At 44.9% G+C, this 13063-nt stretch overlaps 1 protein-coding gene across 5 annotated transcripts in view; it reads right to left on the reverse strand.

Moving 5' to 3' along the window:
• Positions 1-13063, reverse strand: part of SOX5 (SRY-box transcription factor 5) — a 282904-nt gene that overhangs the window by 75514 nt on the left and 194327 nt on the right. For all 5 annotated transcript variants that reach the window (XM_077468726.1, XM_077468727.1, XM_077468729.1 and 2 more), the window contains one exon: positions 5617-5743. In XM_077468726.1, the coding sequence (XP_077324852.1) occupies positions 5617-5743 (127 nt within the window). The remainder of the gene's footprint in view (positions 1-5616; positions 5744-13063) is intronic.

Below are 13063 nucleotides of genomic sequence, written 5' to 3' on the forward strand. Positions count from 1 at the left end.
GCTGACGTCACCGATATCAGTGCAGGCACCACGTCATCGTGACAAAGTCTGGATCCACCAGGTGCCTGGACTGATGGCTGTCTCAGCCTCTCAGAGAGTCTCTGAGAGCCTGAGCCAGCCGCTCCCTGCCCCATCACAGCTCAGCGCTCCAGTGAGCGTGGAGGAACAGGGCAGAGATCTGCTGATTGACAGTCGGCAGCAATCTGCTTGGGGAGCGGTGCGAACTGAGCCATTGGTGGAGTTTAATCGCTTGGTTCTCAATGTAGAGGCGCCGGGGAACAGATACAGCATCTGACCCATGCTGCATCCACCTAAGTATAATGGAGGAAAACAAAACAAACCCATACTTCTCTTTTAATGCATTGTTTGCATTAGGATAAAGAACATTTTCAGCGTTTGTGCTCCCCTTCTCCTATGTGAAGGGGAAGAGAGGGGAGAAGAGATCAGCGCTGTGCACCACTGCATCTATTCTCCCCTCTTTTCCTCTTCACACAGAATTCAAGCAGCAGCAGGACCCATCGGCTCTTGCTGCTGTCAGATGCAATGAAGAAGAAGTGGGAGGTGGGCCCAAGTCTGTGTAAGTCTAATTACACACAGGTCAGAAATGCTCAGACTACGTTCTCCCCATAGCCAGCGGCTGGCTATGATAGTCCTAAAAGGAAGAGGAGGAGCCAAGATCTCAGCCAGGGATCCCAGAAGAGGAGGATCTGGGCCACTCTGCGCAATACCAATTCACAGAGCAGGTATTACATGTTTATTATTTTAATGGAAAAAAATAAAAATATTTAACTTTAGTAACACTAAGCACAGCTTTTATGAAAAATTATACTGCTGATGTAAAGTCAGGCCAGTTGACAAGGCAGGAATTTATTTGTGCAGACATATAAAGTTATTAACAGGTCCACCTTAATACAGTTGCACTCTGGGTCTCTGTGCTTATCTATGCAATGCAGGCAGATCACAGCTGCTGGGAGGGATAGTCAGAGTGCTGTGTAAATGAAAACATCACAGCACTCTGAAGCAGTACTCCTCTCAAGGATTCTCATCCATAGTGCATGCATTGGGATGGCCCTTGGGAGGAGTTCTATAAATATTAAAATGTCTTGGTTTGTGGGAGTTTTAAGCCCCTGGCAGGCTTTATTTGCATGTAGAACACCCCTAGGTAACTCCCACATGTGATGCTGAGCCTCCATGATGGAAAGAACTGAAATCCAATGAATGAAGGGGGCAGGCCAAGGACCATCAAGCTGGTGAGGAAAGAGGTAGATGATGTGGGATGTCCTCCAACCATACAGGCAGTGCACAAAATTTGACATACAATGGCTGCAAATCGCATAAGCTAGCTAGAAACTTTCAGCCGTTCAATGTGGTTAGCCCTTTATCTTTGTTAGCTATACAATTCCACATGGACACACCCTCCTTGGACTGCACTATGGTCCCAACGTCTGCCCTTCGCTTTCACTATATGAATGGTCTTCCACTGTCAAATTATTTGTTAACGATTGACATAAACATCCCCCAACTATCGGCTCACTACTTATTTTAGTGAGCTGCAATAATGCGATCAGAGGGTGGATGAAATGTAATAAACTTGCAGCTATGTGGAAAGGGAGTTTTAGGCTCTTCCCGTACAGTGAATCGGAATCAACGAAGCATTTGGCCATTGAATTAGTGTGATATGATTATCTGCTTATCTCTGCAATGTTGTGTGATGTGGTCGGTGCGCTGCCGATCCAGAAAACGTGTTCCGCCGAGCGCAAGTCCCCATTTCCTCCAGTGCAGTGACTCTCTAAAGAGGCGCGTGTAATGTCAGAGGGTGAGCGGGATGCACAGTGAGGAAATGTCTTAAAGGGCAGTCATGAAACAAAACCAATTCTCCCATGCTTACAGATAAACAATTCATATAAAGCACACAATGTTCCGCAAAGGGGCTAATAGATACAATGTAGCATTATAAGGACACCATGCTTCAGTCAGAGGCGAGTCCACCAAGCTTTATCTGCCAAATGCTTCATTTAGGGATGTTTTATAGTTCTTACATGATCAGTCTACCTCTTTTCAACAGCTGCAGACTGGTAGTTGTCTGTAGCCATGCAAAAAAAAAATAATCTTTAATAGAGTGCATGGATTATGACCCATTCCATAAATGGTTTTAAAGGATGTTGGAGAGTCAAACCCCCCGACAGTCTCTTCTATCCCTTGGGGACTCCATTGGTGAGATATTTGTTCCTGGGTCTGAAAACCTGCTATACCCACATCCCCCTGCTTAGTTACTGGTTCTGCACACCAGTTGGGTGCATTAGGAGGGGTTCCTACTAGCCTTGTGCCCATTAGGAGGGGTTCTCACTATCCTTGTGCCCATTAGGAGGGTTTCCCACTATCCTTGTGCCCATTAGGAGGGGTTCCCACTATCCTTGTGCCCATTAGGAGGGGTTCCCACTATCCTTGTGCCCATTAGGAGGGGTTCCCACTATCCTTGTGCCCATTAGGAGGGGTTCCCACTATCCTTGTGCCCATTAGGAGGGGTTCCCACTATCCTTGTGCCCATTAGGAGGGGTTCCCACTATCCTTGTGCCCATTAGGAGGGGTTCCCACTATCCTTGTGCCCATTAGGAGGGGTTCCCACTATCCTTGTGCCCATTAGGAGGGGTTCCCACTATCCTTGTGGCATAAGGAGGGGTTCCCACTATCCTCGTGCCCATTAGGAGGGGTTCCCACTATCCTCGTGCCCATTAGGAGGGGTTCCCACTATCCTCGTGCCCATTAGGAGGGGTTCCCACTATCCTCGTGCCCATTAGGAGGGGTTCCCACTATCCTCGTGCCCATTAGGAGGGGTTCCCTCCATTCTTGTTTTGAGTTTACGGGTCTGCACACCTGCGGTGTGCATTTTAATGGGCTTTCACCATCTCTGCACTGAGTTCCTGGGACTTTACACCTGCTATGCCCATTATGAGGAGTTGTCACCATCCCTGCTGGATCTTTTATTAATTTTAAACTTGTGGAGAATGTAGCCAGAACACTCAAAGTAGAGTCAAGAATTTAGGTGGGACTCCACTTGCTATGCAAATCATGAAGGATTTCCACCATCCATTTGCTGAATTCTGGAGTCTACACACCTGCTGTGCCCATTATGAGGGGGCTCCCTCCATCCCGTTCCGAGTTCTCCAATCTTCATACCTTTTGCGTCCATTAGGAGGGGTTTACACCATCACTGTGCTGAATTCTCAGGTATACAGACCTGTTGTGCCCATCGGGAGGGGTTCCGACCATCGTTGTGCTGAATTCTTTGGTCTACACAGCTGCTGTGCCCATTATGAGGGGCTTCTGCCATCCCTGCGCTTCTCTGATCTACATATCCTTTGTGCCCATTATGAGGGGTCCCCACCACCCCTGTGCTGAGTTCTCAGATCTACACACCTGCTGTACTCATGAGTACCCCTGTTAGATTTTTCTTTTACTTTATCAAGTTAGAAATGTAAAAGGAGGAGGTGGGACACCCCAAGGTATGCATTAACAGAGCGTGCAAATACGTCCTAAACAAAATGACACCTCTGATGTCCCAAAATAGTATAATGGCAGAGACGGTGTTAGACAACTAGACATCACCTGTAAATCAAATCTCATTTTTATCTCAGTTTGGATGCACTGACATTAGAAACACAACAAGAAACAATGGGTCTTTACTGTTTGGCCTGTGTGTGACAGTCTCCATGTGATTGGTTGCTGAAGACCACACATACATTTCCCTTTGCACTATTCATGACAAACATTATGCTCCATTGTTCTACAGAGGAGATCTCTGTAGAAGAGCTACAAAGGCACATTATCTGGATGGTGCAATGATTCTTTACAATTAACCAAATCAGCGGCATGTCTGAACCTGAAATGTCCTTGAGATGTTCCATTACCTGATGCTTATTAACGGTGAAAAGGTTTTTAATTTAGCTGATAAAACTAACAAGTATTTAACAGCAAGAACACAGATTAGAAAAGAAAATGACCATCTACCAGAGCTCCCACCAGACATCGCTACTGACTTGGTCAGATGGAGGGATGTTCCGTGATTTATAACCCTCAACTCATTAACTTCCATAGGATAGAGATGGCTGTATGAATCCTGAACCCCATATGTAAGGTCAGCCAAGCCAGCAAGAACAGGATTGTAAGGTGGAGGCCACTGAGAATTAAAAACATTAATAATTGAACTGCTGCTCTAATCCTACTAAACTGTCTGTGGCGGTTTTCACATAAGGGTTAGAACTCACATAGCCTTTAGCTTTCCTGTGGAAGTTAAAGCTGAACTCCAACCTTTCCTTCAGACTTGCACAGTTAAAATCCTCTCCTGAACAGGATTGGCTTACTCCGATTTCACTGCACACTGTGAGCTTCTAGCAATGTGCAATATAAGCTGCGGCAAGTCAGATAAAGCTTGCCTTATTTACTGGCTAGAGGATATCCAGCATCATCTAGTCATCTCCTATCCAGCCCGAATGTTCTTGGCCTCCCCCTTCTTTCATTGGATTTCAGTTCTTTCAATCCTGGTGTCTCATCATCACATGTGGGCATTACTAAAGTTGGTCTGCATGCAAATACAGGCTGCCTACTAACGGCCACTCCACCAGACTGACATCCACTCATCAAGACATTTTGATACTTATGCACCTCCCAAAGACCGCTCACTGCTTGCATCAGGACTGAAAGGTCTTGGGAGGAGCACTGAGGCAGGGTGCTGTGATATTTTCAGTAAGTTATGTATAGCACCATGGCAGCTCCTCCCACCAGCCATTATCTACCCCCATTGCACAGAGAAGCACAGGAACCCAATGATGAAATCTCTGGATCTAAAATAAGTATGTAATGAAAACAGAAAGGGTGAGGCGGAGAAAACAAGGCAAGGCAACATATAAGCAGATTAAGCTTCAGCTTTAAAGAGCTAAAGGCTGCAAGTCGCCCTGCAGTCACCCGTCTGAATAAATCTGGCCATACACTAGAAGAATTTTGTTAAAAAAAACTTCACTTTAGAAATTATTTTATTACATTTTCTAATCATTAGTTAATGTGGTTTTGTTTGGAAAAGTCCATTCACTTCGAATTTTAAATGTTAAAAAAGGCAAACATTTTTGAAGGATGAAGGGCAATCATCAATGTCATCGAATGTTCTAAATTTGCATATAAATGTTTGCTTAAAAAGGGTGTGTCTCTCTCCACATACCTATGGCTGCCTACTGTTTATAAAAGATCTGTGTAAGAAAACTAAACGTTATTTTTAAATCAGCTTTGGTGTGGTCACACGATGGAGAAGCTGTGGCTTTTCTATGTCAGGGAGCACTCAATAAAAGGGCTCGGCCACCAGCTTTTATTGCCTTCCTGTTAGAGCTCCCTCCTATTCCTGGCAGCAGCTGATCGCTGACAAAGGGGAGCCACAGCTTCTTGATCACGTGACCACACCAAACCAGATTTAGAAAAAGGTATTTACACAGATCCCTGGCTTGAGAACCATGATACAATATATGAAGAACTGCGGATAATAGACTTTGCTCATGGTGGTGCCCCCTATAGGTGACTCCAAGAAGCCGACAGGTGCGGATCTCCTTACTATGATATAAGACGACTTACTGCAACCGGCCTTGTAGCTGAATCCCGGGGGAATGAGAAATCCTTGCTGGGCCGCAGCTGCGGCGGCGAGCGTCCTCTGATCAGGAGGGAACACAGGGATCATTAAAGGGGGCAACTGACCCTGAACCTGCGGAAGAAAAAAGAAAGGAATTATTATGAGTGTTTAAATATGCCCCTTACTGTCCATCATAATTATTATCTTTGTACCTTAAGAGGTTTCAACCCCTCTTCCCTATATAAATTATACATATTTGCTTATCACATTAAGAATCTATACATTGAACGCACAAATGAACAGCTGGGAGGAATTTTTTTCGCCCTGTTCTCCTCGGCAGAGCTCCATGAAACTTTTTTTTTTTTTTTTTTTAAATGGTTTCCAAGGATAAAAGTGACTTTGCCAAGCGAAGAGGCTCCAAAACAGACCTCAAAAACACTAATAGAAAGACAGATGGTTCTGCTGAGACGGCGGCTGCCAAAAACGGAGGGAAATAAATAAATAAAAATAAAATGGATGTTATTGAGGCTGATTGTAAAAGTCCTTTAATTGCTGCCAATGTGGACGTGGATCTCAGATGCTCGGGCCGCGGACAGGGACCAGGAGGGAGAGGAGGCTCCATGACCTTGCTCTGACAATGGTAAATACTCCGCACTACACGCTCCCAAGAGGGGGTCAAGTCTATCATGTTCCTGGAGTCTGGACATTTTTTATTGTGAAGTTCATCACCTCTTAAAAATCTTCATTCATTAAATAAAAACAAAAAACCCAATTGTCCACCTGTGTAGATGCAACTAGCAGGCCCAACATGTCCTCCTATAGCCAAAAGTATATTAAAGTGAACCTGTCAGTACCTTTATAAAAGTTTGCATGAATTAATTGCCGATATTCAGCAATGGTATAATTTTTTCAGAAAAGCACTACCATTTATCATTAAGAAAAAAAAATAATAAATGTTATCTTCATTCTCCACCCAGTGACTATACTTAGGCTGAGCTGCAGGCAGGAGGAAGCTTCATCTCAGTCCCCTCTCCACCAGTGATCAGACTGCAACATTGTTACCAGGATTTACAGAACTGTGTCATCTCTGAGCCAGCATCTCAGGCTAGGTTCACACTGGTGCAATGCGGGAACCACAATGATTCCTGTGTGGGTTTCCACATCACATCTAAATGCGATCTGCGAACTGCTGTGGGTGTCAATGTAAAGTTAATGACACCCCCAAATCACTTTGCATGAATGCAGTACGAACTGGGGAAGCGGATCGTGAACACCCATACGATCTGATTCCAGTGCGGACCTAAAAGAGGGTCCTGCACCCTTTTGGTGCAAATGTGATTTCAGCTATAGAAACTGTATGGCTGAATTTGCATGTGATATGCACAGGAAGGTGGTGCAAATCTCGTGCAATGTCTGCAATCGTGAACCCAGTCTCAGTCTGGAGTCAGTAGATGGTGACCATGGAGGATGCCTGAACAAAGATGGCTCCATCCTTCTGTAGTAAAGCAGATGAAGATACTGTCGGGGGAGCACTGATCTCTGGGAAAAGTAATAAATACCTGGAAGTGTTACACTGGCCCATTGCTGGGCATACATGGACTAAATATGAAAACATCTGATGACAGGTCCAGGCAGTGCAGAAAGGCAAACGCTTCATGACTCACTGAATGTGTGGAATGAGGGGCAATAGGGACAGGCTATGGGTAACACAGACAGGCACAAAGCCGAGATGTTTTGGATTGTCATGGGTGGAGCTTGATGGGGACCCTAGAGTAGTTACCCATCAGGTTCACCGTATTGTTGATTGACAGTGCATGGTAGTGGGTGGATCCATAGCTGCTGCTCAGTTCATTAGTGACTTTTGAACACACCCACTGAAATGTCATATAAAAACAGGGCAGACCGGATGAGGAACTAGTCTCTGTTCTCCCATCCTCAAGTAACTTCCCAAATACAGGCATTGCCATATTTGGGTAATGACATCACCAGTATCCTGACCCCGTTGTTTACATGTAGCTTTCAGCCAAGGAATTTCCCAGGCTGACAGCCGAGTGGGGCTGGGGATACAGCCCTGTGCTGAAAGATATCACATGTGTGACAACTTCCCAGCACAGACATGTCTCATGCTAAGCACTGGAGTACTTCCATACGCCAGCTCAGAGCGGTTCTCATTTGCCATCAGTTTCCTAACTCGGGAACTGGCAGTAATTCTTTAAGAATCTGTCACTGCCATAGGAACAGGTTTGTAAAAGTGGTGGCATTTAGAACTACCTGAATTTATCACACGTTGCAAACCCTTGGCTGAATTAGGCGCAAGGAACTTTCGCCATAAAAACGTTATTACAGCTTTACTGAATTCCCCTGATGGAGTACCATTTAAAAAATAAACTATATTCTGGAATATGTGTATCTGTGTTGCCCCATTTAATAAAGCAGTCTGTAGGCGAGAGCCACATGTTGGCCTCATTGTACACACACATGGAAACATGATCTCTTCAGCAGAACTCTCTCTAGCGAATGACTCCGTGTAATTCAGTTTCCCAACCACTGTTCTCATTAAGAGACAATTGAACTGGGAACTTTTGTGTTTTTTTCTTTTCTGTTCCTGTCTTTGTGGTTTCTCTCCCAGCTCGAGCCCCGCTGACGGTTCTCCTGGCGAGGAGCACCGCTGCACTAATCACACAATTATTGTGCTGGGAACAGTTTAATTCAGCATTTTGTTCCCGACCACAGAACAATTACCCAACAATTTTGGTTAACCAGGAAACGCTGCAGCCCAGAGAGGGACCGGTTCAGTGTTACGTACGCGTCCGACTTTATTGCTCTGCACAGAAGCCGTTGAGCAGCCGCTTAGCTCAAGCAAACTGAGCTGGGCCGCTTTGCTGATCCGGGACCATCGGCGCACCCCCAGACTAATAAAGTCTAAATTAATTACAAGAGATTTTATTGACTTCTTTATCTGTATCAGCAGAGCAGTTTTAATTATACATCAGCATGTTAACGAGACAGAAATGAATTTGTGGTTGGCTTCAGCGATGAGGAGATGCAGAGAGCGGTAATCCTCGTGATTACAAGATACGCTGGCGCAGGGAGGGTAGTGTCGTACCAGAATCAGCAGGAGGGTGAAGCGGGTTAGCTGAACGACTGCTGGGAGGGTGAGCCCGCCGCCTGCTCACTTGGCCAATCCAGCAGAGCGCTGTCACTTTTCAGATAATACAGCATTACAGTGACAGGAAACTGTCACAGTTAGGGCTGTCCTGCAGGTGGATAAAGCTACAGAACCATCATGGCTGCCACCATTTGCATTATTTACCACAATCCCTTCTTTTACTGATATGTAAAATTTAGGCTTAATCCCACTTAAAGCAAATTGACTTTTGTAAAGATTATTTGTTGGAGTTTCTGCCAGTAACAGCACCCATTGTTGCAGGCTGACAATGCTTAGCTGCCACTGCCTCCCACCGTCAGCCTGTGCAAGCTCCTTCAGTTAGCCACTGGGCCACTGTCTATCATATGTGTCACCCAGTGGCCAAATTATTTTTATAAATGTAAATAGATGTAAACCCTAGCATTTAAGTCTCATATAAGCTTTAACATTAAATGGAACTTAAAGTTTTGTTCAGACACTTCCTGTCATTGGGTGACAGTGCTCGGTTTCTGTCTACCAGTTGTGCTGTTGCACTTCCATCTTGTCTTATGGGCTTCTAATTGAGAATTTAAGTGGCTGTTTCAACACTGGCAAGGTTCAATGTTATCACCGTTAGGAAAGCCAACCCTGAGAAACGCCATGGCGCCACTTCTGGAGTGTAGGTAGACAGAAGTGGCTGCAGGAGATCACCAACATTATCTATAATAGACAAGTCAGAAAGTTTTAAATGACACTAGAATGAACACCTCTCTCCATAAGCTGACCTGGGGCACAGCACACCTACGCGCACACAAGCACATCCGAGTACAAACTGTGGCTTGGGTTTAAATCTCTGTGTTGGTCTACAGTTGGGATTTGATCATCAGGAAAATGAAGGTTAAAACAGACAAGCAGCCGCAAAAGTTAAAGATAGAAGAAGAAAAACAGACAAGAAATATGCATTTTTGAAAGACATAATGAGAGCGGGTTGTATTATGCTATGGTGTCACAGGTCAGAATCCAGCTGTCATATTCTTCAGAAAGAAAAGTGATTCACATAATGTAAATAGTTTTTGGCTCGGTGGAGAAGGTGCGATGTATACATTAGAATCTATTCAGTGGTCCACCACGTGACACGTCTCAGCTGTTTAATGTACAGAAACCACATGCGATACAGAAGGGAATTTTTTCTTGTCTCATGAATCGCGGATGACAAAATATGAATTTTTCCTTTTTTTCCCCCCATTGTGATCTGAGAATTCTCAAACCTGTTAATGTGTGTGTTCTGCACGGTGGGAGTCCATTTGTTTGGATGAATTGGTTATTTATGGGCGATCAGTGATGTATGTGTAGCTTATGATCATGTGGTGGACGGGCAGCCAGAAACAATACTGCGGCGGCGGGCGCAGAGCGCTGGAGAATGCAATAAGCCCCCAACACTTCAACGCAAAGCTCTCAGCAGCTGCGCGTCACATGACCTACGTCAACAATGGCCAAAACCCCGACCTCTCCTCTGCTTCTTCCTGCGCACCCTCCCTCCCTGACTGGCGGTAGAACAAGGGGATTTGTGTCTCATTCTTCTTTTTTAATCAGCCCTTTTCTGATCATCCTCCCCGTTTTAGCCTTTGGCCTAGAATTCTGAGCACAATAGCATTGCGTCCATCTGTGCTCTCCATTAAACCTCAGTAATCCCTGCACGAACAGCTGGACGCACACATTACACACACTGTGCCCTCTCTGCAGATCTGTTCGGCTACAATGCCTGACATCCATGGAGTGGAGAGCTTCCTAGGAAATGGCTGTCGGGGATGGTGGGGGGTTGGGAAAAAGAGATTGCACCCAACTAAAATGAGAGAGAATATTGAGCATATCAAGAAAAGGAGAAATGTGCGTTTTATTCATCATTGTCTTTACATTGCCTATATGGCTGGACAAAACTGGCAGATTTTCCCTCACTTCCTCTCTGGTGAAACCTTTATCACCTGGAAAGGAAGTGATGAGAAATCTTTCTAATGGAACCCCGGATAGCAGTAATAACCTGACACAGGTTCTAATTCTTCCACATCTACCTCAACCCCCCCCCCCCCCCCCAAAAAAAAAAAAAAGTTTTTGCCATGAGATACACTTTATGTTCCCATAATTGTACTGGGGGCTGGACTTAGAGCTGTTTAGGCACTGTCAGCTTGAAGGGGGGGGGGGGGGGGTCGTTTGGACAGCTTACATAAGAGGAGAACACAGGGAAGCATTAGAAGGCTTGTCCAGGGTATAATGTAGTCATAGGAAACAGGAAGTTGCAAGCTAAGGCCTGTATGATGTCATTGCCCAGGCTAAATAGTGAGTTGAGGATGTAAGGATCACAAGACTGGCTGAACACAATTCCAGATATTCAGGCAGATAAAATACTGTTGGGAAAGGGGGGAGGGGGCGGGGGAATTTACTAGAACTGGAGCAGACAGAATCTGCAGCAGCTTTGCATAGTAAGCAGTCATCTTCTAGCTTTAGCTTGGCCAGTTGAAACAGAGCTAAACCCTCCTATCCTTTTCAGCCAAGGAAGCTGCCATCTTAGCCTCAGTTTGATGTGCAACTGCCATGATACGTGTGATCAGTTATGACACCAGCCATTTGATGGTTTGACAGTTTGGCTAAGAGCACAAGCAAATGTGACAGAATTCCTGCCATGCGGGAATCTAACTTTTTTTTTTTAAAACTGTTAAATCAATGGGTTGTTTCTTTCTAAGTTTTTTTTTTTTAAACTTTAAAAATGAAAGCTAGAATCTGATTGGTTGCCATGCACGACTTCCGATTCTGGATGCTGTTGTCTTAGTAAATTAAGCCATAGTTGCCAGAATTGCAAATCTTGTCCAGATGCTGATCAATAACCCTATCAAAATCAATCAATCATAAGCTGGGAAGATTGTGAGGCTGTGCCTGGCTCCCACCTTATATGAAAGGCTAAAAAGGCCAAAAGAAAGAAACAACATTGCCTTTATCCCTGGCAACAGGTACATGGTGGTTATCACCAAGTCTGAGAAATTCACCCAGACCCACCTACAATTATCTTTTCGGTAGGGTAGAGTCAAAGATGATTGTGAGAATCTGTTTAACATTCGTGTTGCAGAAGATTTTTCATGAAAATTAGGAAGTTTATTAAGCTGCCAGCAACATGAAGGAATTCAGGAATGCTGTGCTCAGGCCCCGCCTCCCTGGTATCAGGTCCTATCACTTTGCAGGAGAAGAGGAAACAAAGGAATATTTCACCAGATTTATAAATGGGTTTGTTTGTGGTTCCGCCTCCATGAAGCATATGGTCACTGCCACCCCAGAACAGGGGAAATCTACATGGAAATGCTTGGTAAGGGGTCGCTCCGTCCAGAACTGATATTTTCCCCATCAGTGGAGGGAAACCACCTGAACCACACAATGATCTATCGAGTATGCAGGCAGTAAGAATGCTACATCCTAGATCTATTAAAAGGTGTCTTCAACATTCTGCTGGATTCTACTTTTTTTTTTTTTTAAAAGCAAGAGTGCAGCAGGAGAAGTAAGACTTTTAGTAGCAACTATACAAGGAGAGGGATTGGGCACTTTAGTAAGGCAGTCTTTCTGCTGGAGACCAATATAGATCAATGTCAGGTGCAACCCTTTAAGCAGCCTTCTGTCCACTGTTGTTGTAATGCAACTCCATTACAAGGCAGAGTCATAATAAAAAACACCATTAAAAAACTTTGGTGTCTCTGCCACTCCCACAACAGTGGGATTTCGAGCAATAGTCTATGTCTCTGTCCCTCCCACAAAGGTGAGCTTTTCCCCCTGTAGTTTGAGTCTCTGCCCCTCCTACAATGGTGAGATTTCCCTGTAGTTTGTCTCTCTGCCCCTCCCACAGTGGTGAGATCTCCCCCCGCCCCCGTAGTCTGTGTCTTGGCCGCTCCCACAATGGTGAGATCTTCCTGCAGTAGTTTGTGTCTCTGCTTCGCCCACAATGGTGAGATTTCCTTACAGTAGTTTGCATTTCTGCCCCTCCCCCAATGATTCAATTTTCCCAGCAGTAGTTTGTGTCACTGCCCCTCCCCCAATGATTAGATTTTCCCAGCAGTAGTTTGTGTCTCTGCCCCTCCCCCAATGATTTGATTTTCGAAAACAGTAATTTGTGTCACTGCCCCTCCCCCAATGATTAGATTTTCCCAGCAGTAGTTTGTGTCTCTGCCCCTCCCCCAATGATTCGATTTTCGCAAAAGTAATTTGTGTCTCTGCCCCTCCCCCAATGATTAGATTTTCCCAACAGTAATTTGTGTCTCTGCCCCTCCCCAAATGATTCGATTTTCGCA

This window comes from Lithobates pipiens, unplaced genomic scaffold, assembly GCF_037356315.1.
Source record: "Lithobates pipiens isolate NorthernLeopardFrog02 unplaced genomic scaffold, aLitPip1_a1.2 Scaffold_8, whole genome shotgun sequence".
Classification (NCBI taxonomy): Eukaryota; Metazoa; Chordata; class Amphibia; order Anura; family Ranidae; genus Lithobates; species Lithobates pipiens.